The 23,082-nt window shown below is 53.7% G+C and overlaps 2 protein-coding genes across 9 annotated transcripts in view; both read right to left on the bottom strand.

Annotated features, from left to right (window-relative positions):
• Window positions 1–2,376, bottom strand: part of KLHL26 (kelch like family member 26) — a 29,269-nt gene extending 26,893 nt beyond the window's left edge. For 4 of the 7 annotated variants that reach the window (XM_067032507.1, XM_067032508.1, XM_067032511.1 and 1 more), the window contains exon 1: window positions 2,207–2,313. Coding sequence is in view for 4 of the 7 variants with exons in the window: in XM_067032508.1 (XP_066888609.1) it covers window positions 2,207–2,283 (77 nt within the window). In the remaining 3 variants the exon portion in view is untranslated. Of the gene's footprint in view, window positions 1–2,206 lie in introns of all 7 variants that reach the window. The other 3 variants (XM_067032513.1, XM_067032509.1, XM_067032506.1) reach the window with 3 other exon arrangements.
• Window positions 2,377–17,389: 15,013 nt separating this feature from the next.
• Window positions 17,390–22,426, bottom strand: TMEM59L (transmembrane protein 59 like). Of its 2 annotated transcripts, none has more exons than XM_059063559.2 (8): window positions 22,136–22,426; window positions 21,064–21,223; window positions 20,869–20,978; window positions 19,566–19,718; window positions 18,893–18,995; window positions 18,470–18,587; window positions 18,248–18,365; window positions 17,390–18,002 (listed from the first exon to the last, which is right to left on the bottom strand). In XM_059063559.2, the coding sequence occupies exons 1-8, from the start codon at window positions 22,295–22,297 to the stop codon at window positions 17,874–17,876; spliced, it is 1,053 nt and encodes a 350-aa protein (XP_058919542.1). In that variant the 5' UTR covers window positions 22,298–22,426; the 3' UTR covers window positions 17,390–17,873. The 2 variants fall into 2 exon arrangements, with proteins under 2 accessions (XP_058919542.1, XP_058919543.1); XM_059063560.2 differs by having other exon boundaries at window positions 19,566–19,631; window positions 22,136–22,401.
• Between the last annotated feature and the right edge of the window lie 656 nt (window positions 22,427–23,082).

Raw genomic sequence — 23,082 nt, 5'->3', positions numbered from 1 at the left:
TTTATAAGTTTAAGTACAAATAAATAAAAGATCCATTTTACCTTGAAAAAAAGAAAAAAAACTTAAACCTACACCTACCATAGGACCCAGTCATTCCACTCCTAGGTATTAACCCAAGAGGATGAGAGTATATGTCCACACAAAGATGCATACCCAGATGTTCACAGCAACTTTATCTGCAATTGTCAAAATGGAAACAACCCAAATGTCCACCAGCCAGTAAATGGATAAATTAATTGTGTCCATCCATATAATGGAATAGTAGGCAGCAGTGAAAAAGAACGAACTTCTGATACTTGTGACAACACAGATGAAACTTCAAAAATATTCTGTTAAGGGACAGAAGCCAGACACAAGAAGCCACATATTATATGATTCCATTCACGTAAAATTTCTAAAAAGACGAAACTACAGAGAGCGAAAGCAGATCAGAGTGTGCCTGAGGCCAGAGGTGGGAGAAGGGTTGACTGCAATGGGCTTGAAGGAATTCATTGTGGTGATGGACGTGTTCTGAAAACCTGGATTGTGTTAATGGGTACATAACTCTATAAATGTATTAAAATTCAGTGAGGAGACTTCCCTGGTGGTCCACTGGTTAAGACTCCGTGCTCCCAATGCAGGGGGCCAGGGTTCAATCCCTGGTCAGGGAACTAGATCCTGCATGCCGCAAAACCCCACCTGCTGCAACTAAAAGATCCTGCATGTGGCAACGAAGATCCTGTGTGCCGCAACTAAGACCCGGTACAGCCAAAAAAACAAAAAGCTCCAAAGAACTCAGTGAACTGTTCAGCTAAAATGAATGAATTGTATAGCATGTAACGAATTATACCTCATTCTTGCCCCAGGTTATCCCTAGCCAGGGCTCAAAGCAGGGACTAGGGTTCACTGTCCCTTACATGCCACCTCCTACCGGTCACCAAATCCTGTCCACTCTACCCCCTGCATGTCTTCCCCAATCCCCTGATCTCTCTTTGCTCCCCACTACAGGCCTCCAAAGCCCAACTCATGCACCAGGATCCTCAGGCCTTTCTGAGGCACACAAGTATTGACCATTTCATCATTTATCACGCTGATGGAAATTATTTGCTCCCATAAGCTCACCAGCAAGAAAAAGTCCGAATTTCTTCCTTGGCCAGCCAAGGGTAGCAGACTGTCCTGGGGGACCGGGATGAGAGGGTCTAGATTACTCTGGCCTTGTGCAATGGGAAGAGGGAGGGAGGTCTTACATCCTAAGGCAGGTGTTCTTTCCCTCTGAGGACCCAGAACAAAGCATTAAAATACCTTCAATTGCCATGCCAATTCTGCGGTTCAAACAACCAGTCTCAGGACTTGTCCAAAGGGAAAGGGGGCCTCTCTCAGACCAAAAGGGGTGAATTCTTCCACCGTGATCTGAGGGCAAGACCTTGCTTCAAGTTCTTTGCCCTGGGGGTGAATGGGATTTACACCCCCATGGGGCTTGGAGGGAGGAGCCACAAGGATGGACCCTTCTCATGTATTTTTTAAACCTTCAGTGCTCTCTCACCATCTTCAGGCTTCCCAAGACCCACTCTAGCCCCTCAGGACCCCTGGGACCCCAAGACCTCTCCCTGCCAATCAGGACTCACTGGGACCCCCAGGGCCCCTCGGCTCCCTCTTTCAGGTTCTCCCTGGTCCCTCAGACCTCTTTCAGGCCCTTGGGTTCACTTGAGCTTCCTACTCCCAACCTTCTAAAGTCCTCACCCCTCCCAGGTCTCCTCAGCATGTCCTCAGGACCACCTTTAGAAACCTCAGGGTCCTTCAGCACTCTCCAAGAAGCCGTGGGCCTCAGCCCTCCATATTCCCCTCAGCCCCTCCTCAGAGTCGCCCAGACAGCCTCAATAACCTCAAGACTTCCTATAGTCCCTGCTCAGGACCTCCCTGACTCCCAGACCCCCTGGCATCCCCAGTTCCCCCATGGTCACATCACAGTCAGGAGACCCTGGGTTTCCCTTCAGATCTCCACACCCCTCAAAGCCCTCTCAGGCCCCTAAGGCCGCATGCAGACGCCTCCAACCCGCCTTCGGATGACCCGTGAACAGCCCTCAGTCCCCTCAGTACTCCATAGCCACCCAAAGTCCGCAGCCCCCGTAAAAATCCTGGAGCCTGCCCAGGCCGCTCCTCTGGGACTCCCCTTAGGTCACTCCAGCCCCGGGGCAGGTGCAGGCCCACCCTGTGGGCTGGTTCTCACCTGTTCCGGCGCTCGGGGCCCGGGCCCGTGCCGAAGCCGCCGCCACCAGCGCCACCACCGCCACCGGACGCCGCCATCTTCCCGCCGTCGCCACCGCGCGTGCTAGTGACGGGAACCGCGCGCGCCGGCCCGGGAGACTAAGTCTCGGGGGGTGGGGCGGGGCTTGCTCTGCGGAGGGGCGGGGCCCTAGGCGAGGGGCGGGTCCGGGTCTGAGGAGGAAGCGGGTCCTGGGCCGCAAGGGGGCGGGGTCTGCGGATGGGCGGGGGCGGGCAAAGGCAAGTGCAGGTTCAGTTAGAGGAGGGGGGTGGAGCCTGGGGAGAGGGGCGGAGTCTGGGACGAGGCAAGGTCGTGGGTCTGAGGAGGGATGGGAGACTGGTGGGACAGGGACAAGGGGTGGGGGGCATGGTCTACGGAGGTACGTGGCCCGAATAAGGGGAGGGACCTGTCTGGGAGAGACTGGGCAAAGGAAACCTTTGCGTGTGGGGGCGTGGCCTGGGGGGGCGAGGTGAGGCGAGGGTAGGACGCAGCTAGGAGTAGGGGCAGCCCGACCGTTAAGTGCTGCACTTCAGGAGCGGGGTTGGCTCTGGGAAAGAGGAGCGGCGAAGCCGAGCCGAGATGAGAGGAAGGACATGGAGAAACTGGTCGAAGAAATCTGAGAACCACCCCCGCTCCTTCCAGGGTCACTCCCTCCCCAAGACCTCCCTCAGACTCAGGAACTCACCTGGTGCCCAGGCCTCAGACTTCCAACCCATCTTTGGGTCCCAAACCTCCCCTATCTTCCCAGAGCCTCCTCTCTCACATCCAAGAACCTCCACCTTCAGATTCCAATCATCTGCCCTCAGATCCCCAAACCTCCTGCTTCACCCTCAGTTCTGGTTCCCATACCCCCAAACCCCTGCCCTCAAGTTATCTCTCCCATCCTCCACTCAAATCCCAACTCCACTCCCCCAAATCCTTGCCCACAGACCCTTCAAACCCACACTTACACCCCCAAAGTCCATTCCACCAGACCCAACCCCCTTGGACCTTCCAGCTCCAGTGCCGCGAACACGCCAGTCTTCAGCCAGGGCGCAGTCCTGCATCTGTTTCCTTCCTTTTTCTCTTTGTTCTTCTTTCTTGCCTCCCTTTCCTCTCCTCCCCTCTGGACCCCATGGAGCCCACAGCCAAGAAGGTAAAGTTTCCAGAGCCTTTGAGGCCACCCCCACCCCACCCCCAACCCACTGAACGCCTAGAATCTTCACCCTGGAAGGGTCCAAGCTTCCAGGATTTTCTCTCCAGCCTTGAACCCATTTATTCTTTCACCTTCTGAGTTGGAAAACCCTCCCTTGTGCAGCCTCAGACAGGGTCCAAGGGTCCAAATGGGGCTCAGAGCCTTCCTGCAGTCAGCGCTGGGGAAAGGGGGTGGACATGGCACTGGAGGGCCCAAAGGAGGAAGCAAGGGGCCTCCCTGGGTGGGGTCCTTCAGGTAGAACCAGACGCAACTGATCCATCTCCAGCAGAGGGTCAGGTACACAGTAGGTACTCAATCATTTGTGTAAAATGCTCAGGACACTGAAAGTTGATAGATACCAGGTGCTGAAGGGCCCTGCTAACTCCTCCAGCACACGATAAGCGCTCGATAAATATTGAATGTGTGAGAGAATGAGCAGCTCACGTTCCGGCTAGCTCTGCACACATCCCCTCACCTGCCTGTGGTCTGCCTGCCACTTGAGACTTTGTTGTGGATGAACCACATGCAGGCATCAAACCCCGCTCAGCAGACACTTCAGCTCACACACCCGACACATACAGCTGTAGTCAGTGGCATCCATATGCACCCACAATTCATAAACACACAGATTTGACCCACATGTCAGACACACAGTCAAAGATAAGCAAGAAGAGGTTCACTGGGCCCCTGGCTGCGTGCTTACAGGTAGCACACTGCAGACGCTTGGTCTGTGGACACACTCGTTACTTCAAGATCACATAGCACGGGACAACCAGTGCAAAGGCCCTGAGGTAGCATGCCTGCAGTGTTGCCTGGTGGGGGAAAGTGAGAGAAAGGGAGAGGGAAGGAGAAGATGAGGTGGGCAGCCACAAGGGGAGGTCTAGGTCATGGAGGGCCTTGTGGACCACTGTGGAGGCATTTTCCCTGTGTGAAATGTGGGGGGGCGTGGGGGCTAGTGAATAGAGGGAGTATAACCAACACTGACATTTGGAGGCAATATCTTGACTTAGAGACATTACTTAGGAGGCAAGATTTCCCGGCCAAAAGATAGTGCTCAACCCATGGTGGTGGCCAGCGAGGAATGGGAGGCAATCCTTGCCAGGATGTACTTTGCAGGTGGAGCCAACAGGTGATACAGCAGATGGGATGTCGGTGGGAAGGCAAAGCGAGGCCAGGGATCCCCCTCAGGGTTCTTGACCTGAGCCCAGTGGGCTACAACACCTGGAATGCGTCACGGGCAGGTGGGGACAGAGAGGACCCAGGAAGGTTACTGCACACAGTCATCCAATAATGATGACCTATGGTCTGGCAGAGCCCACAGGCAGGGACATGGCAGACAGCGTCTGCAGGCCTGGCCACCATCTGGCCCACAGCTGGCACAGCTCTCCCAGAGGCAAGGGCCTCACCAGCTGCTCCCCGCTCCAGACCAGCTGTGGGACTCACGGCCCCAGGTCGGAGCTGGGAGGCCTCCTTATAACCCCCAACTGTTACAGAGGAGGAAATCGAGGCCTGGGGGATAGGAGATGCCTTGCTTTCCTACAGTCTCATGCTGGGGCCTCCTCCACCCTGTCTTCCCTTCACCATTGAGTGGCCTCAGAGCAGAGCTGCTGACACTCGGGTGCCTCTTTCTGCTTCTCTATAAACTAGAGAGGTCACCATCAAGCAAATTCTCACAGGGCTTCTCTGGTGGCACAGTGGTTGAGAGCCCGCCTGGCGATGCAGGGGACACGGGTTCGTGCCCCGGTCCGGGAGGATCCCACATGCCGCGGAGCGTCTGGGCCCGTGAGCCGTGGCCGCTGAGCCTGCGCGTCCGGAGCCTGTGCTCTGCAATGGGAGAGGCCACAGCGGTGAGAGGCCCGTGTACCACAAAAAATAATAATAATAATAATTTAAAAAATTCTCACAGGGCTTCCCTGGTGGCGCAGTGGTTGAGAGTCCGCCTGCCGATGCAGGGGACGCAGGTTCGTGCCCCGGTCCAGGAGGATCCCACATGCCGCGGAGCGGCTGGGCCCGTGAGCCATGGCTGCTGAGCCTGCGCGTCTGGAGCCTGTGCTCCGCAACGGGAGAGGCCACAACAGTGAGAGGCCCGCATACCGCTAAAAACTCTCACAATCTTTGCTATTACCCTTAGTTGTGCATCAACTTCTTATGAGCCTCGGGGCCTTGAGTGGGTTGCTCCAGCTCTGCACAACAGTTTTTCCCATCTTTAAAATGTCCTTGTGGGACAGAGCAGAAGCCCGGATAAAATAAACAATGTACAGTGCTCAGGGCCACTCAGGTAGTAGATCCTAACTCCATACCAGCTGTGGGCATTTCCCCTCTCCCGCACTCACTCTTCGACCCCTCAGCCCTGCTTGATTTTTCTCTCCATCTAACAAACTCTGTATTTTAGGTTTCCTTTTTTTTAAATTGAGATATAATCCCATGCCATAAAATTCACCATTGTAAAGTGTAGAATTCAATGGTATTCAGTGCATTCATGATGTCATGCAATCTAGTTCCAAAACACTTCCATCACCCCAAAAGGAAAACCCATCCCCGTTAGCTGTTACTCTCTGTTCCCACTCCCTTAGCCCCTGATGATCACTAATCTGTTTTCTGTCCTTATGGATTTACCTATTCTGAACACTTCATATAAATGGAATGACATGTGTCCTTCTGAGTCTGGCTTGTTTTATTTTATTCAGCATAATGCTTTTGAGGTTCATCCACGTTGGAGCATGTGTCAGTGCTTCATTTCTTTTTATGACTGGGTAATATGCCATAGTATGGGGATTTCCCTGGCAGTCCAGTGGTTAAGACTCTGCAATTCCACTACAGGGGGTGTGGGTTCGATCTCTGGTCGGGGAACTAAGATCCCACATGCCATGCAGCATGGCCAAAAAAAAAAAAAAAAATTCCACAGTATGGATGGACCACATTTCATTTATTCATTCATTTACTGATGGACATTTGGGTTGTTCCTCTTTTAGCAATTGTGACTAGTGTTGCTGTGAACATGCATATGCAAGCATCTGTCAGAGTCCCTGCGTTCACTTTTGAGGGGGCTCATACCTAGGAGTGGAATTGCTGGATCACAGGTTAGCTCTATAAGGAATTTTTTGAGGAATTGTCTTGCATTTTCTTTTCTTTTCTTTTCTTTTCTTTTTGGCCTCATGGTGTGCGTCGCTTGCAGAATCTTAGTTCCCCAATCAGGGATTGAACCCGGGCCCTCGTCAGTGAAAGTGCAGAGTCCTAACCACTGGACCACCAGGGAATTCCCTGCATTTTCTTGTCTTCCTTATCCTCTGTCATCTCCTCAAGAGATGGGAACTCTGTTTTCTTCCTGGCCACTCCACAGAGCCCTGGGCAGCACTCAGAATGTTAAGTAAATACACGATACATGAACAAATCAGTGTGACTCTTGCCTGAACAATAACTCTTAGGTTCTCTGGGATCTCAATTTCCATATTTGTGAAATGCGAATGGACTCAGTCCTTCCATTGGTAAGAACTAGTCCTGGGCTTCCCTGGTGGCGCAGTGGTTAAGAATCCACCTGCCAGTGCAGGGGACACGGGTTTGAGGCCACGTCCAGGAAGATCCCACATGCTGCGGAGCAGCTAGGCCCATGGGCCACAGCTACTGAGCCTGCACTCTAGAGCCCACAAACCACAACTACTGAGCCCACACACCAAAACTACTGAAGCCCATATGCCTAGAGCCTGTGTTCCGCAGTGAGAAGCCACTACCATGAGAAGCCCACGCACCGCAACAAAGAGTAGCCCCTGCTTGCTGCAACTAAAGAAAGACTGTGCACAGCAACGAAGACCCAACGCAGCCAAAAATAAAATAAATTTTAAAAAGAAAGAAAAGAATTAGTCCCCCTTCCTCCAAAAAGGCTCTGAGCCGGACATTCAGATGTCCACAGTGTAAGCACCATGGGCTGCTAACTCTCCCCAAGCAAACAATCACCAATTCTGCATTTCTTCCTCCCAGTGCTGTCTCCACAGATGCTCAATGGCCGGAACCTGAACAGCAGAGAAGGTCAAGTGCAGAGATGGGGAGGGGCTCCTGCAGTTACACAGCAATGGCTTTGGGCTCTGTGCCTTAAGGAGTGGGCCGTCTGGGAGGCTGAGACAGAGGCAGCTCTGGGGAGTCCCACCTCAGCTGGAGCACTGGGGGCAGACGCCAGTCCACAGCCAGGCAGGGCCAGGACTGCTCCTTAGAGGTGAGCCAACCCTAGGGGACCTCATGCAGGGTGGGCAAAGGAGGCCCCAGCAATTGATCCGCAGTGGGAGTGGGCTCTGGGCAAGGGGAAGAATTCCAGCTTCCCCCGTTGTTACTATTAATAACATAGTAGCCACTATGGACCAAGTGTTGTGACATGTCCTCCCAGAAGCTTCTTCCTATGAGCCAGGGGTCCTGGTAGCTCCACAGGACCAAAGTCACACGTGAGTGTCCAGCAGAGCCCAGCCTCAAGCCAGATCCAAATCTCACTTCATTTCAAATCTACACTCTTCACAGCTGACTCATCCCTTCTCAGCCTCAGTTTTCTCATCTTTAAAATTGGCGTACACCCAAGGGAAGTGAAATCGGGTGTTTAAACAAATACACATGCACACATGTTCTCAGTAGCATTAGTCACGACCGCCAAAAGGAGGAAACAGCCCAAGTGTCCATCAAGTGACGAATGGATAAGCAAAATGTGGTCCATTCATACAATGGACTATTACTCAGCCATGAGAAGGAATGAAGCTCTGACACATGCTATAACGTGGAAGAACCTAGAAAATATGCCGAATGAAAGAAGCCAGACACAAAAGGTCACCTTTTGTATGATTCCATTTATATGAAATGTCCAAAACAGGCAAATCCATAGAGACAGAGAGCAGATTAGTGGTTGCCAGGGGCTGGAGGAGGGGGGTGAGGAGTGGCTGCTAATGGGAACAGGGCTTCCTTTTGGGAAAAATGGAAATGTTCTGAACTAAACAGAGGTGACGGTTGCACAATATCGTGAATGTACTAAATGTCACTGAATTGTTCACTTTAAAATGGTTAATTTTAGGGAGTTTCCTGGTGGTCTAGTGGTTAAGATCTGGTGCTTCACTACCAGGGGCCTGGGTTCAATCCCTGGTTGGGGAACTGATATCCCTCAAGCTGCGCAGCGAGGCAAAAAAAGGTTAATATTACATTATGTGAATCTCACTTCAGTGGAAAAAAAAAAGGGAGGGGCATAGAGACCACTTCCTTCCAGGATTGTGAGCAGGGATCAGTGACAAATAAACACAGTTGCCCTTGATCTTGCTCTCTCGCTGTCACCCCAGCCGGCCTCACTGCAGCGCCCCCTTGAAGTCAGATCTGCACCGGGTCCACCCTCTCTAACTTTACCTGCCATCTAGAACGTTTCCTGCTTGGGTCACCCTCCCGGCCCACCACCATAGCTATACCTCCTAAGATCGTACTGGACACTCGGTGACCTCCAGACTTTGACCCACATCCTCACAACAACCTTGCAAAGTGGGGAAAGTGAGACTCAGAGAGTGGAAGCGTCCTGCCAAGGCTCAGGAGCAGGAAATGGAACCCCCAATCTCCGGCCCCGAGGCTATGCCCTCTCCAGCACCCCATGCTGACTCCCTCTCCTCCTTTTCTTCAGGCATTCAATGAGCACTTATTGACAGCCTCCTATGCCCCAGACCCTGTGATGGGCACAGAGTACATGCTCCAGACAAGGCTGAGACAGCCCTACCCCCAGGAGAACAGTCTCGCTGAAAAGAAATTGAACAAGCGCCCTCACTGTACTGGTTGAATAGCGTCCCCCCAAAGACATGTCCACCTGGAACCTCGAAATATGACCTTTTTTGGAATATGAGTCTTTGCAGATATAATTAAGGTAAGGATCTCGAGATGAGATTATCCTGGATTGGGTGAGGGAGCTAAATCCAATGACTGGTGTCCCTAGAAGAAGAGGTAAATCCAAACAGAGAGAAGGCCATGTGAAGATAGAGGCAGAGATTGGAGTGATGTGGTCACAAGCCAAGGAATGCCTGGAGCCACCAGAAGTTGGACGAGGCAGGGAAGGATCCTCCTCTAGAGCCTCCAGAGGGAGCACAGCTGCCAACACTTTGATTTCAGACTTCTGGCATGGCAGAAAGGCTGGTCAGTGTGGTCCCGTGCACCCTCCCATGTTCTTCAAACCCACCACAGGTCTCTTCCTCCAGGAAGCCTTCCTGGCTGCTCAGCAGAGATCCCGTTTCCCCTCTGCCTAGTCTGGCTGCCTAGCCTGTGTCTAGATTGGGGCCTTGCCAGGCTTCTAGCCTCTTGAATCCAGCACTGACTAGCAGCAAATCTGTTGGTGAATAAATGAATGAATGAATAATCTTTTCTTGTGCTGCCTGTGCTCTGGCTTTCTTTAGTTGCTTCCAGCCTTGCAGCTCTCTTGGGCCTCCCAGTGTCCCCACTATCACCCCAGAACCCAGCCCCCACTGGCTTCTCCTACAGGGGGAGAGGGTCCCCACCCCAAGCTCCCTGTGTGTGACTTCTTCTAGGGAAGAACAGAAAAACCCAACATTGAAGACAGATGGAACTGAGTTTTCACCTTCTCTGCAATTTTTTTTTTAAGTTACCATTTACAGAGTGTTTTCAATGCCCAGAACTGTGTATTCTCACCACACCTCTGAACGGTTATTAGTGTCCCCATTTTAGAGATGGAGAAGCGATGGCTTTTACGCTCAGCTGGTGGGAATGTCAATTGGTGCAACCACTTGGGACAGCCATTTGGCAATATTTGCTAAAAGAGAGTATTTGTACACTCTGTGGCCTAGCAATTCCATCCTTGGGCATTTTACGAGTGTCCTGGGGCTGCCACAACAAATGACAGCAAACGGATGGTTTAAAACAGAAATTTACTCTCTCACAGTTCAAGAGCCAGAAGTCCAAAATCAAGAAGTTGGCAGGGTTAGTTCCTTCTGAGGGCGCCAAGGGAGAATCACGCCTCTCTCCCAGCTTCTGGTGTTGTCTGCCATTTTTGGCATCCCTTGACTTACAGCTATATCACTCCAATCTCTGCCTCTATCTTCACATGGACTTCTTCTTGTGTCTCTCTGCATATTCATTTCTGTCTCTTACCAAGACACTCTCACTGAATTTGGGGCCCACCCTAATCCAGTTTGATCTGGATTCTTAGCTAAATTCCATCTGCAAAGACCCTATTTCCAAACAAGGTCACATTCTGAGGTTCCAGGTACACATGAATTGAGGGGGATTTGGGGCACCACTCAACCCACTACAGGTATCCATCCAACAGAAAGGAGGACAGGGATTCACCAAAATATGTAAACATAAATGGTCATAGCAGCCCCAAACTGGAAACAGCCCAAAGGTTCATCAACAGGTTGATGGATAAACAGACAACGACATGTTCAGTGGTGGAATACTATGCAACAAGGAAAAAGAATGATCCACTGCTACATGTATCCCACAAGGGATCTCACCAACACTAAGCAAAAGAAACAAAAAGGACACATGTTGTGATTCCATTTATGTGAAATTCACAAACAGGCCACACTAATCTGTGGTGACAGAGGTTGGGCCAGGGAGCCACCTGGTGGGGATCATCAGGGAGGCAAATCAGTGACCACAAAGGGACACAGAGCCTTGGGGTGATGGAAATGTCCTATATCTTGATTATGGGGCAACAGGGGGGATTACATTTGTCAAAACTCATTGAGTACTTAGCATGGTTGTATTATTAAATGTAAAGTTTGCCTCATTAAAGCTGATTTATTAAACAAAAATGGGGAGTTCCCTGGTGGCCTAGTAGTTAAGATTCTGGGCTTTCACTGCCATGGCCCAGGTTCAATCCCTGGTAGGGGAACTGAGATCCTGCAAGCTGCATGGCATGGCAAAAAAACAAAACCAAAACAAAACAAAGAAACAGGTCGGGGCTTCCCTGGTGGCGCAGTGGTTGAGAATCTGCCTGCCAATGCAGGGGACATGGGTTCGAGCCCTGGTCCGGGAAGATCCCACATGCCACGGAGCAGCTAAGCCCGTGCGCCACAACTACTGAGCCTGCGCTCTAGAGCCCGTGCTCCGCAACAAGAGAAGCCACCGCAATGGGAAGTCAGTGTACCACAATGAAGACTAGCCCCAGCTCACCGCAACTAGAGAAAGCCCGTGCACAGCAACGAAGACCCAATGCAGCCAAAAATAAATAAATAAATAAATAAATTATTTTTTAAAAAACAGGTTGGATGGAGCCAAGGGGACAGAGGTCAGATGTGGGGCTGCCTCTGGGAAGTGACTGGAAGGGGGCACAAGGAAGCCCCTGGGGGCTGGAGGGTACTCTGTATTGGGGTCACAGGAGTGTTACCATTCATTGGGCTGCACAGTAGAACTGGGTGCACCTTGCTGTTTGTAAGTTACATTGGATTGAAAAGAAAAAACCTGGAGCTCAGAGAGGTAACTCACCCAAGGTTCCAACAGGATAGTGTGAGAGCTGCCTACCCTGGAGCTCATCACCACCTCCTGGTCTCATTACCCCCTCTCTCCATTCAATCAACAAGAACTTATTATGCACCTGCTATGCACCAGGGGCTAGGGATTCAACCATAAGCACACCAGACCCGATCCCTGCCCTTCATGTTCCAGAATATTCTGGAATGTATATTCTAATGGGAAGGACAAACCTGAGACATACAAACCAATCAATGGCCAAGACCTTTCCAGATGTGATAATTGCCATGAAGGCAATGGGCTGAGAGTGAGTGACCGAGGGGGGATGGACTGCTTTAACCAGGAGGTTGGGGAGAGCCTCTTTGAGGAGGTGATGTCCCAGCTTTAATAAAGCAGGAGACAGAATGTTCTATGGTGTTCTGGAACATTCCAGAACATTGTGGAAAGGCCCAGGATGTTCCAGAATATTCCAGGTGGAGGTAATGTGTATGGATCAAGCCGGGTGCCTGAAAGAGCCTGAGGGACAGAGGTGAGACCACATTGGCTGGGTTGACACGGGCAAGGCTTGGAGCTAGGAGGGAGAGTGTTGACAAAGATGTATTAAGAGCAGCCTCCTCAGTGTGTAGGACACAGCTGTGACCGAGACTGCTACAGTGTCGCATCTGGCAGAGGGAACATTTATTAAACCAATCATCACACAAGCAAAGAAGCAATAACTTAATTGTCAACATGATAGAGGCTTGAGCTGGGGCGTAGTGATTTAGGGGGACTGGGCTGAGCCATGAGATCAAGGAGGGACATTTGGGCTGAAAAGTTGGCTAGGAAGAGAACAGAGCCTTCCAGCCAGAGGGAACCGACTGCGTGGGGACCGTGAGGAGGGAGCATACCAGGAGCCACTTGGAACCTGGTGGGACTGGGTGTGAAGGGGGTGGAGGGCAGCATCACGTGACACAGGACCCCTGGAGACTTCCGTTTCCCTGTTGAGCTCACACCTGGCCCCAAGCAGGGACTTAAGCAATCCTCAGCTGGGATCTGGCCTGCACCTGCCCCCCTCACAGAAGAGAAAGACATGAGTCCCCATTCTTCCCTCCAAGATCTTACAGAGTGTCTCCAAGAACGCCTCCCTCCCTCCCTTCCCACCCTTAGGCCCAGAACTCAGGCCTGTCGCCAGGGAACCGGGACCCCAGGTTGCCATGGCAACCCTCACTACCCAGACACATGGGCGCTCCTGCTTGTTGCCATGACACCAGCCACCCACCCACCTTCCACCCCATCTGCACTGGGGTATGAGAGGAAGGCGGAGGGAGGGGCAGAGATGCCTTGCGGAGCTGGGGGGAGGGCTGGGCACAGACAAGGAAACTGAGGCTCAGAGAGCTGCAGCAAGTCAGGACTTATCTGTGGGTAAGCTCTGTGGGCCCCTGCCCCTGGGAGGAGCCTCTGATGGAGGTGAAGGGCTCCCTCTCTCCTAAGACTGCAGAATAGTCTCCACTTGGCACTTGGGGCCCCTTCTCCAGTGACGCCCTCAGAACGGCAGGTTACGTGAGTAGGTATTACTTTTCTCTGAATGTACACACACACCTTCAACACGCATACCCATGCACCTGGGACACCCTCCCTTCTCCCCAGAATCTACCTATCCTTCAAAGCCCAGTTCAGCTGCCACCTCTTTCAGGCAGCCATCAGTCACCACCAGCTTGGAAGGGAATCCTCTCTCACCTCCACACATCCACAGGGCTCACAGTTTCTACCCGCACCAAATGGCATTATGCATTCCACAACTATGAGGGATCCGATCTGGGCCCAGCCCTGGGCTGTTCACTGGGGTTTCAAGAACTAATGCACTAGGGACTTCCCTAGTGGCACAGCGGTTAAGAATCTGCCTACCAATGCAGGGGACGCAGGTTCGAACCCTGGTCCGGGAATATCCCACATGCCGCAGAGCAGCTAGGCCCATGTGGCACAACTGCTGAGCCTGCACTCTGGAGCCCGCGAGCCACAGCTACTGAGGTCGCGTGCCACACTACTGAAGCCCATGCGCCTAGAGCCTGTGGTCCGCAACAAGAGAATCCACCGCAATGAGAAGCCCACGCACCGCAACCAAGAGTAGCCCCTGCTCGCCGCAACTAGAGAAAGCCCGTGCACAGCAACGAAGACCCAACGCAGCCAAAAATTAATTAATTAATTAATTAATTAATTAAAAATAATTAATGCACTAGGGAATTCCCCAGCAATCCTGTGGTTAGGACTTCGTGCTCTCACTGCCAGGAGCCCTGGTTCAATCCCTGGTCCAGGACCTAAGATCCTGTAAGCCATGCAGCAAGGCCAAAAAAAAAAGAAAACATTTAATGCACTAGACACACAGCAGCATACAAACAAAACTGTCTGCCCTTGCAGCTCAGTCTTGAGAGAGGGGAGGGAGGACAAAGAGACAGGGATCGGTCACAACTTTTCAGTTCCAAGGAGCCCAACACAAACTGGCTTAAGCCAAAAAATCAAGGACAGGATGGCTTCAGGCACAGCTTGATCCAGGACTTCCAGCAAAGGCATGAAGATACCATCTCTCTCCATCCCTCTAGCTTCAGACTGACATTCTCCCAGCTCAACAAGCCCACTTAACAGGGCATGTCTCTTTCCCAATAAATCCCACCAATACCAGAGGAAGCTTGGGTCATGCTGCTCAACTTCCCCTGAGCCACATAGCTTTGATCAAACCAAACCAGAGTTCTGTTAGAAAGGAAGATGAGGGTGACAGGTATATTCCTACCAAGTCTATGATGGTGTTCTGAGCAGAAGGAGCAGCTATAGCAAAGGTCTGGAGGCTGGAACATTGATATCCCTTATGTCTTCAGACTAAAAGTTTGGAGGAACATAAGAGGTGGTGACTTCCAGCTTGGTGAGGATTAAAAGCCCTTAAAAGGTAAGCAGAGGAGGTACTTCCCTGGTGGTCCAGTGGGTAAGACTCTTGTGTGCATGCCGCAACTAAGAGTTCACATGCCACAACAAAAACAAAAAAAAATCCCACATGCCACAAGTTAAAAAAAAAAAAAAAGAAAAGAAAAGGTAAGCAGAGGAAATTAGGTGGTGTCCGAGGGCAACAGGGAGCTTGTAGGAGAGGGAAAAGGTCAGACTCTGTAGAGAATGGACTTGACTGGGTGAGGCTGCTTCTGGGGTCTGAGAGGGAAACAGGGAGATAATTACTGGTCACCTGCTCCATGCCAGGTCACATGTGAGACCCTAGGGAGCTGCCTTCATGGAGCTCATAAAATTATGTTAAAGGAGGCTGACACTGAAGCAAACAATTATTAATTGACTGTAAATGTGGTAAGCACAGGGAAGATGAACAGGGAGCTGAACATGGGTATAACAGGGGATGCTGGCCCAGTCTGGGGTGGTGGGGATGTCTTTGGTTGAGGAGGAACCCTTTTTGTTGAGAACTTTGGTAGAACAGGGCTTCGAGGGTGTTGCTGGCACAGGGAGATGCAAGTGTAAAGGCCCTGGGGCTGGAAGGAACAAGGTAGGTTCGAGGGATCCAGAAAGAACCCATGTCAGCAAGGGACAAAGCCTCTGTAGAAGTGGTTGGAGATGCTAATTGGGCCAAGTCATGGGGGTCCTTGTTGGTTCATGTGGATATTTGGGCTCCTCGTGGCAGCAGTAGACCCCAGAATGGGGTGATGTCTAGGATCAGATTTGCTTTCTACCAACAGCTCCCCAGCTGCTGCCTGAAGCTGGAGCGTGGCTGGAGGGGAAGCAGGGAGCTCTGAGAGGAGATGGGCGCATTTGTTGGGCAAAAGATGATGGCAGCTTGGACCTCAGCTGTTGCCATGGAGACACAGAGAACCATGTGGGCTGGAGGCTGAGGAGACAGGCCCTGCTGATGGGATAAGGTGGAGGGAGGACAAAGAAGAACCGAGACACTACCCAGCTGTCTAGAGCCATTTAAATGGGGAGGCCAAAGGCAGGGCAGGTCTGCAGGGGAAAGGATGGCCAAGGTCCCCTTTGAGCTGGGCTGAGGAATTAGGGTAATCATTTCAATAGATAATGGTGATAATTGCACAACATTGCAGATGTACCTAATGCCACTGAACTGTACTCTTAAAAACTGGCTAAAATGGCAAAGTTTATGTGATGCATATTTTTTACCACCACGAAACAATAGAGGAAAAACCTTAAATGTACATCAACTCAAACTAAAGAACCAGGAAACAGTCCTTGAGTCGCACTAGCCAGGGCTCTGCAACACCATGTGGCTGCGGGTGGCGCAGACAGAACGTTTCCGTCATCACAGAATGTTCTACTGGGCAGCGCTGGCCTGCCATCACTTCTCACTTCTGCCCAGGTCCTATTTCCTGGTGACGTTCCCGGGGCTGCTCTGAAACCCCACACTGGGCCCAGAAATGTACTCAGGGGCCTAAATTGCCTTTATGTTGAATCCTGATGCTCATGATATCAGGCAGGGTCCTGGCAGCAAGCAGGAGCCAGTCAGAATGGAGGATTCAGCAGAGCAGTAATAAAGGGGATATTTACAAATGTGCAGCAGGGTTGGGTAACTGACATGGGGTGGTGCGGCACACAGGTTGGGCAACAGTGGGGAGCTGTTAACACACCTAGGCTGAAGGCTCATTTGATGGAGTTGTGGCATTGGGTTGGAGGATGCAGGGAGGGAAACAGGGAGAGAAACCCCCGACTTCTCACTCCTCCTTCCTTCTACCTCCTGCTGGTGGCCCCCCAGCTGACTCTAGCAGAGGCTGAGGGCCCAAGTGACACAGGGCAGGGTGAAGGGTGGCGGGGCAGATAATCAGCCCCACTCAGCTCTCTCTAACTCACCTTCCCCCAACCACTCACCCATCACCACAGGCCTCCATCAGCCCTTGGAAACCTCTGCCACATTGACCACCATGTCCCTCACTCCAAACTCTTCCCAGGAGATGTGGCCCCCACCAGCCAAGAATCTCTGGTTGCCAGCAACAGAAACAACTCTAGCCTACTAAACCAAAAGATTTATTGGGAGGATCTTGGGGAGTCTGCAGAATGGACAGGAAAGATGGAGTGCCACGGCTGTGGCCTCATCAGGGTGGGCTGTTCCTGTCCTACAAGACTCCTCTTGAATGCAAAGTGCAGGAAAGAAGGCCAAGTCTGGACCTCTTGGGTAAGGAAGGGGAGAGAACCTGTGGACAGGACCCTGAGACTGCCCCCAATGGGGCAAAGCTCCATCCCCAAAAGAAAGGCAGATGGAAGCCAGGTGGCGACAAAATTAACAAATGTCCTCTTCAAGATGTGATCTGTGCACTGACCCACCTGAGCCAGGCAGGTGGCACAAGCCACTTATCCAGAGTCACCCCTAGTTAGGAATGAGATGTGTGCTGGGTAGCAGAGGGGCCGTCCTTCCAGGTGTCAGCTGGTTCTCACCACTCAAGCCACGGGGAGTTCCCAAAGTTCACCTCCCCCATCTCAGAAAGGACCTGGTGGGCAGGGGACATGGCCACGCTCAGGCCACTCCCCAAGAGGCAGGTGGAAAGACCAACAGAAGCAGGCTCAGTCCAAGATGGGTTTTATATCATGGTTTATTCCTCCTGACCCCCATGCTGCAACTCCCAGCATGGAGCTACCCACCACCTCCTCTCTTGGGGGGACCTCCTCCCACGAGGCTACATCTCCGGTGGTGGGGTGGGGAGAGAGGGGGAAGCCCTAGAACAAAGCGGCTCCCCTGTGGCCTCAGCCCCCCAGAGGGGAGAAAGGAGGAAGGAGGAAGGCAGCACAGAACTGGGGTTGAAATACTCAAGAAGCTACAAGAAAGAAGACAAAAGTAACACGCTCTGGGGAAGGGGTGTGTGGAGGAACCAAGGTCAGATCCCGCCCCCCAGCAGGGGCATGGCAACCCCAGGATGGGGGGGAGGGGGGAGGGGCGGGACTTGGGAGAGAAGAAGAATTTAAGGAGAGCAGGAGCCCAAGGACCGTCCCACCCTGACCCGGACTCCTAGGCAACGGGCAAGTGAGACCCAAGGAGCTCCTGAACTTGGCAATGGAGGCCTACAGCTTGGTCAGGTCCAGCTTCAGCTTGTAGGGTGGGGGGTTGTCTGCAAAGGCGTGCGACGGGGGAGGGTACAGGGGCCAGTCTGGCTCTACCATAAAGCCCTTGTGTTGCTCCAGAGACAGGGGCTGCAGGGGGAGGAAGAGGGAGTGAGGGCTATGAGTCCCCAACCTGGCAAGGCTCCTTCCCACCCCTGACCTGAGGTTGCCCCTCCTAAGGGTGGGAGTCGTTTCCCCCATTTCATAAGGGAATGAAGAAACTTGCCTAATGTCACGCAGAAAGTCAGGGGTCCCTGCCTCCGTGGGAGAAGGGGCAGCCCTATCCAGACGAGGGAGCAGTTGTCCTCCCACCCCTGCCTGTGGGCCCCGCCCACCTGGAACTTGAGGTGCTGGCCGGGTGCCGTCACCAGGGTGGAACAGCTCAGCCACAGCATCACCAGCACGGAAAGAAAGAGGCAGCAGGCCAGGATCCAGCGAGGAAGCCCGGAGCGCCTGCCCCACCCGGCAGGTACGCTCAGTGGCCCTAATTGGGCCAGATAGTCACTCCCCTCTGGCTCCACCCCCCCCCCCACCATCCCCAGGGTTCTGTCACCCACCGGGACATGCAACTGAGGAAGTCATTGTCCTGCAGCTCATCGGACTCCACCTTGGCCTTGCTGCTGGTCTTGACTCGAATCTTGGCCTTCCTTACCTTGTCCAAGGGACCTACGGGGTCTGAGAGAATAGGTCACCTCTCAGTAGCCTCCAGGTCTTCGCCAAGAGGTGACAGCAGCCGTGCAGAACAGAAAGGAGGCCAGGACCTGGGGCAACGGGGCACTGGGTCCTGGAATAAATCAGAACCCTGGAAGATGGGCCACGGACCCCTGGGAGATGAACCATGGAACCCTGGGAGATGGACCAAGGAACCCCAGGAGTTGAGAGGTGGAGATCCCCATCCTCAAGGGTTCATTTGTCAGGAGAACACCTTGTGGCAATGGAGCCACCTGTGGAAGGAACACTGGTCTAGTCTTGGACCTTACCAACATGCACCTCCAAGGCCTCAGGGTGGGATCCCCGCCAAGTCACCTCCACTCGCTGCAGACGGGCCCCCTCGTGCCCCAGGCTCTCTACCACAGGCTGGGTCTGGGCCAGGAACAATACAGCACAGAGAAGCCCTTTAGAAAGGCACCATCTTGGCCCTAGGAGGCACCTCTCTGTGCCCCCTGTAGGTTACATTGTCCCAAGCCCAGCTGGCACCTAGTTCCACTGGGGACAGAGAGGACACCCTCTATGGAGCTGTGGACTGTGATACCAGGGATGCTGTTCCCTGCTAATGTGGGGCCCTGATTTGCCTTGCTCCTAAAGTAGGGATGTGACCCAGGGCATGCCAATAGAATCACAGGGATTGGCTGAGAGGTTGTCACGTGACTCAACCAGGGCCAATCAGCTTAGTTAAAACCTCAGAGAGGTTGTCATCTAGAGCCTCACGCATCCACCCTGCTGTGAGGAGGACGTGCTTGCCTGAGAATGAAGCCACCAAAAAGGACAGCAGAGTCCAGCGGTGGAGTGAGACACTGAACCCCTGGATCCAGCTGTGCCTGAAGCTTGTGTCCTGTGGACTTTGCATCCCGTGAGCCAAGGACCAGCTCATCCCACCTTCTTACCCTGACCACCCAACCGCGACTCTAGTGCGGCCCCTGCGAGAGCCCTCACCTGGAACACCACCACCTTCCCATGGTCAGTCTGCAGGTAGTATGTCCAGGTGGAGGAGACGAAGCCCTGCGCCGAGTTGACAAGGTCATTGCAGAGGGTGGAAAACAAGTCCAGGAGCGAGAGGGCCCCACTTGGAGCTTCCAGGACTTTTCTCTGCCAAGGGGAGGCCCAAGGCACAGACATGTCACCAATGTAGGGCATTAACCAACGGGAGGGGAGCTGGGAGAATTCATTGTGATCAAAATTCACTAAGTGGTTTGAGGCAACAGGGCTTCATACAATGAGCACAGACCTCAGCACTGCATTTGGCTGACTGTGTGCCCTTGGGAAAGTGGATTGCCCTCTCCGAGCCCTGAAATGGGGATGATTCTCTTCCCTCGTGGGGTTGCTATGAGATTTCAACTAGACAACGGTACAAGTGCCTAATATGTAGTAGCTGCTATTATTAAAAATGTCGCCATCGATGTTCTTATTTTGACGGCATCGGGAGAGAATTCAGAATAGGAAGAAGTGATAGTGCACTGTGCTTTTATGAACCGTGAAAGCCTGGAAGGGGTGGAGGAAAATGAGTGAAGAGGGAAAGGGCTTTCTGGGGAATCCCAGCCCATGGGTTTCTGGCTGTGATGAAGGATTTCCTGTGTCTCAGTTTCCCCTGATGCAGCGTTTTCTAGACTCTCTGTCAGACTGTGATAAGTGAGCAGTTATTATTTCTTCCTGGAGTGGGGAGAGGGGGACTACGTGTGTGCTCGGGAGGTGCTCCTCCCTGCACCTCCGTCCTGAGCCACCCCAGACGAGAGTGGCCACTTGTTCATCACAAGGAGAGCGATTAGACCAGTAGCTGGCATGTAGGTACTCAGTCGTCAGTTCTTGTGGCACTGAAGATGAGGGAGGTGAGGGGTGGTCACAAGCCCTAGTGGCACTGGCTTTAAATCCCACCTCTGCACAGCCCCGTGTGACCTTGGCCAGTTGCTCTGTGGGCATGAAATGAGGATGACACCGTCTCAGGTGCCTCCGGGTGGCCCAAGGAATTTAGGACAGGCTGAGGTCAGGCCTGGACCAGGACAGATGCTTGCTAAATAATGTAAAGGGTGGCTGTTTTGGCGGCAGCAGGGGCAGGGACATGTACTTCCCATGTCACGGAGATGATATTTGAGTCTTGGGATGTGAAATGGCTTAATCAAGGACACCTAGTAGGCCCCGAATGGAATGGAGAGCCTCAGAGACGCTGGATATGAGTGCAGATGGGGGGGGGGGCAGAGGAGAGGGGGGATGGGCCTGGGGCCACAGGTGGGAGGGCGCCCACCTTCTGCTCCAGCTCAGGCTCGGGTTCAGGATCCGGCTCTGGATTCTGGCTCCAGCAGCCCTCGCTGCAGGCCTGCTGCTCCGTCTCCTTCACATAGGCCTCCACACAGGCTGCAAGAGGCAGGAGAGGGTGACTGGGGGCACAGCCCTTCCCAGGCCACCTCTCCGCACCCTGGCCCACCCATCCAGCCCTTACCTGCTTCACACTCAGCCTGTGTGGCATTGGGCTTGGAACTCCTGGCCACGAATCGGCAGATGGAGAAGAGGCGGCAGCCTCGCTCGCAAGCACTGATCAGGACGGCCCTATTATACGCATTCGCTTTCCGGGACTCGGTGGGGTCCTCCTCCAACTCCTCCTGGAAGCGAGGATGTGGGGTTCAGGCCAGGGGAGGGGCAGGAGGAGGGCAGCGCTGGAAGCCCTCATGTGAGGAGGTAGAAGATTTGATTCCCCCCCCCCTACCAAATCTTCTAAGGGGATTGGGATGAAGTTGAGGAGGAGGCTAAGCATACTAGCAGGGGCTCTTAGCATATTAGCAGGAGAGGGAGAGGGGGCTTGAGAAAGAGAATAAACAACGGAGGTTGCTGGGTTTGGGTAATGGCTGGAAAACTGGGGAAGATGGAGGGAAATGGTCCCCCCCAAGGCTCCAGGGAGGAGGGCTTCTCAGGCCTGAAGAAGGATGGGGGGCTCAGAGGAGGTTTTGTCACCCTTCAGGCCTGGGAAAATTGGGATCCGACTTGGGGGGGTAATGAGGATAGGAGTGGGGGCTGGTAGCTCTGAGCGGGGAAGGGAGGAGGATGTGGAAGCTGCTAGGGTAGAGGGGGAGGAGAAGGGGACTGTCAGGCCTGAGGAAAGTGGGGGTTGGATGCCCCAAGGGTCCTTGCGCAGCAGTGTGGAGCCAGAACCCTCTAGGTAGCATCAGGAGCCCCCCAGTCTCCTCCCTGCCTCAGGCCTGGAGAGACTCCCGCAACGCCGAATTCATCGGAAGGACCCGCATCCCTAAACCCTCCCCCAACAGAGGGACCCCACGGCCCCTCCCCTACGGGAGGAACATCCCCATCCTCATCAGAGAGACCCCCGACCCCTGCGCTCACCACCATCGAAGGAACGCCAGCCCTTCCCCCACCAGAGGGACCCACCCCCATTGGAGAGCCCCCTTCCCCCTCCGAGGAACCCTTGTCTCCGGCTCCGAATGGGGGGAATCGCATCCTCAACCCATCCCGCATTGGAGAGATCTCTGGTCCTCCCGCTGGCGCCGCATGCGCTTCACCTGAACGGGCTGAGGATTAGGGTAGCGGTCTCGGCACCGCAGCTGGCAGCTCTGCGTGTCCCCGAGCTGCAGGGCGAAGGGGTCGCGGGCAGGCGGTGCGGGGTTGGCGGGCGGAGGCTGCAGCAGCAGCAACAGGAGCGGCATCAGGGCGACCGAAGCCATGGCCAGGCCGTGCGCAAGGAGCGCGGGGGACGCCGGCTCCTGGCAGGCGCGGAGGATGCGGCGGCGGCGGGGACCGGGTAGCTGACGTCACCCGAGCGAGGCAGCCTGGGAAGGGGGGGTGGGGGATGCGGAGAACGGGCGGGGGAGCGGCGCTGCGGCACCGTCAGGGTGCGGGCAGGGCGAGGCAGGTGGATCGTGGCCCCTGCCGTCTGTCCCATCTCAGGGGTGCCATGACACCTCCCTAGTATCCACGCATGAGGGATCTCAGCCATCGCTAGGGACCAAAAGGAAACAAATAGGGTGGAAGGATGGGGGAGAGATCTATTCGCCAGGGAATCAAGGAAGGCCTCCCGGATAGGCAACGTTGGACTTGGCCACGCGAGGAGGCCGAAGGAACAGCGAGGGCCCTGAGGAGGGAATAAGCTTGTTGGGAAAGGAAGTAGGAGGGCGGTGGTCGTGGCTGGAACCCAGCCAGAGAGTGGAGATGGAGGCTCGTGAGTGTCGCAGAGCTGTGTTAGAGAAGGCCTTCTGAAGGTCTGTGACATCATCTACTTTGGTACCCAAGTCAGAGATCCGGTAACGTGTGCACAGTTTGCCTCCTTTAGGAAGCCCTCCCAGACCCTCCAGGGCTCCCCCAGCCTCTCCTCCCTCTGGCCCAGCCCTGATCTACAAACCTGGGGGATCTGGTCCCTGCTCCCCCAGACTAGGGGCCCCTCGGCCTGGGGCTGAGAGGGAGGCGGCACAGAGATGCTGATAAGGGTGATGGGGTGCTGCTAAAATTTCTT

This window comes from Kogia breviceps, chromosome 4 (genome assembly GCF_026419965.1).
Source record: "Kogia breviceps isolate mKogBre1 chromosome 4, mKogBre1 haplotype 1, whole genome shotgun sequence".
Classification (NCBI taxonomy): domain Eukaryota; kingdom Metazoa; phylum Chordata; class Mammalia; order Artiodactyla; family Physeteridae; genus Kogia; species Kogia breviceps.
This window is presented reverse-complemented; position numbering and strand designations above follow the sequence as displayed.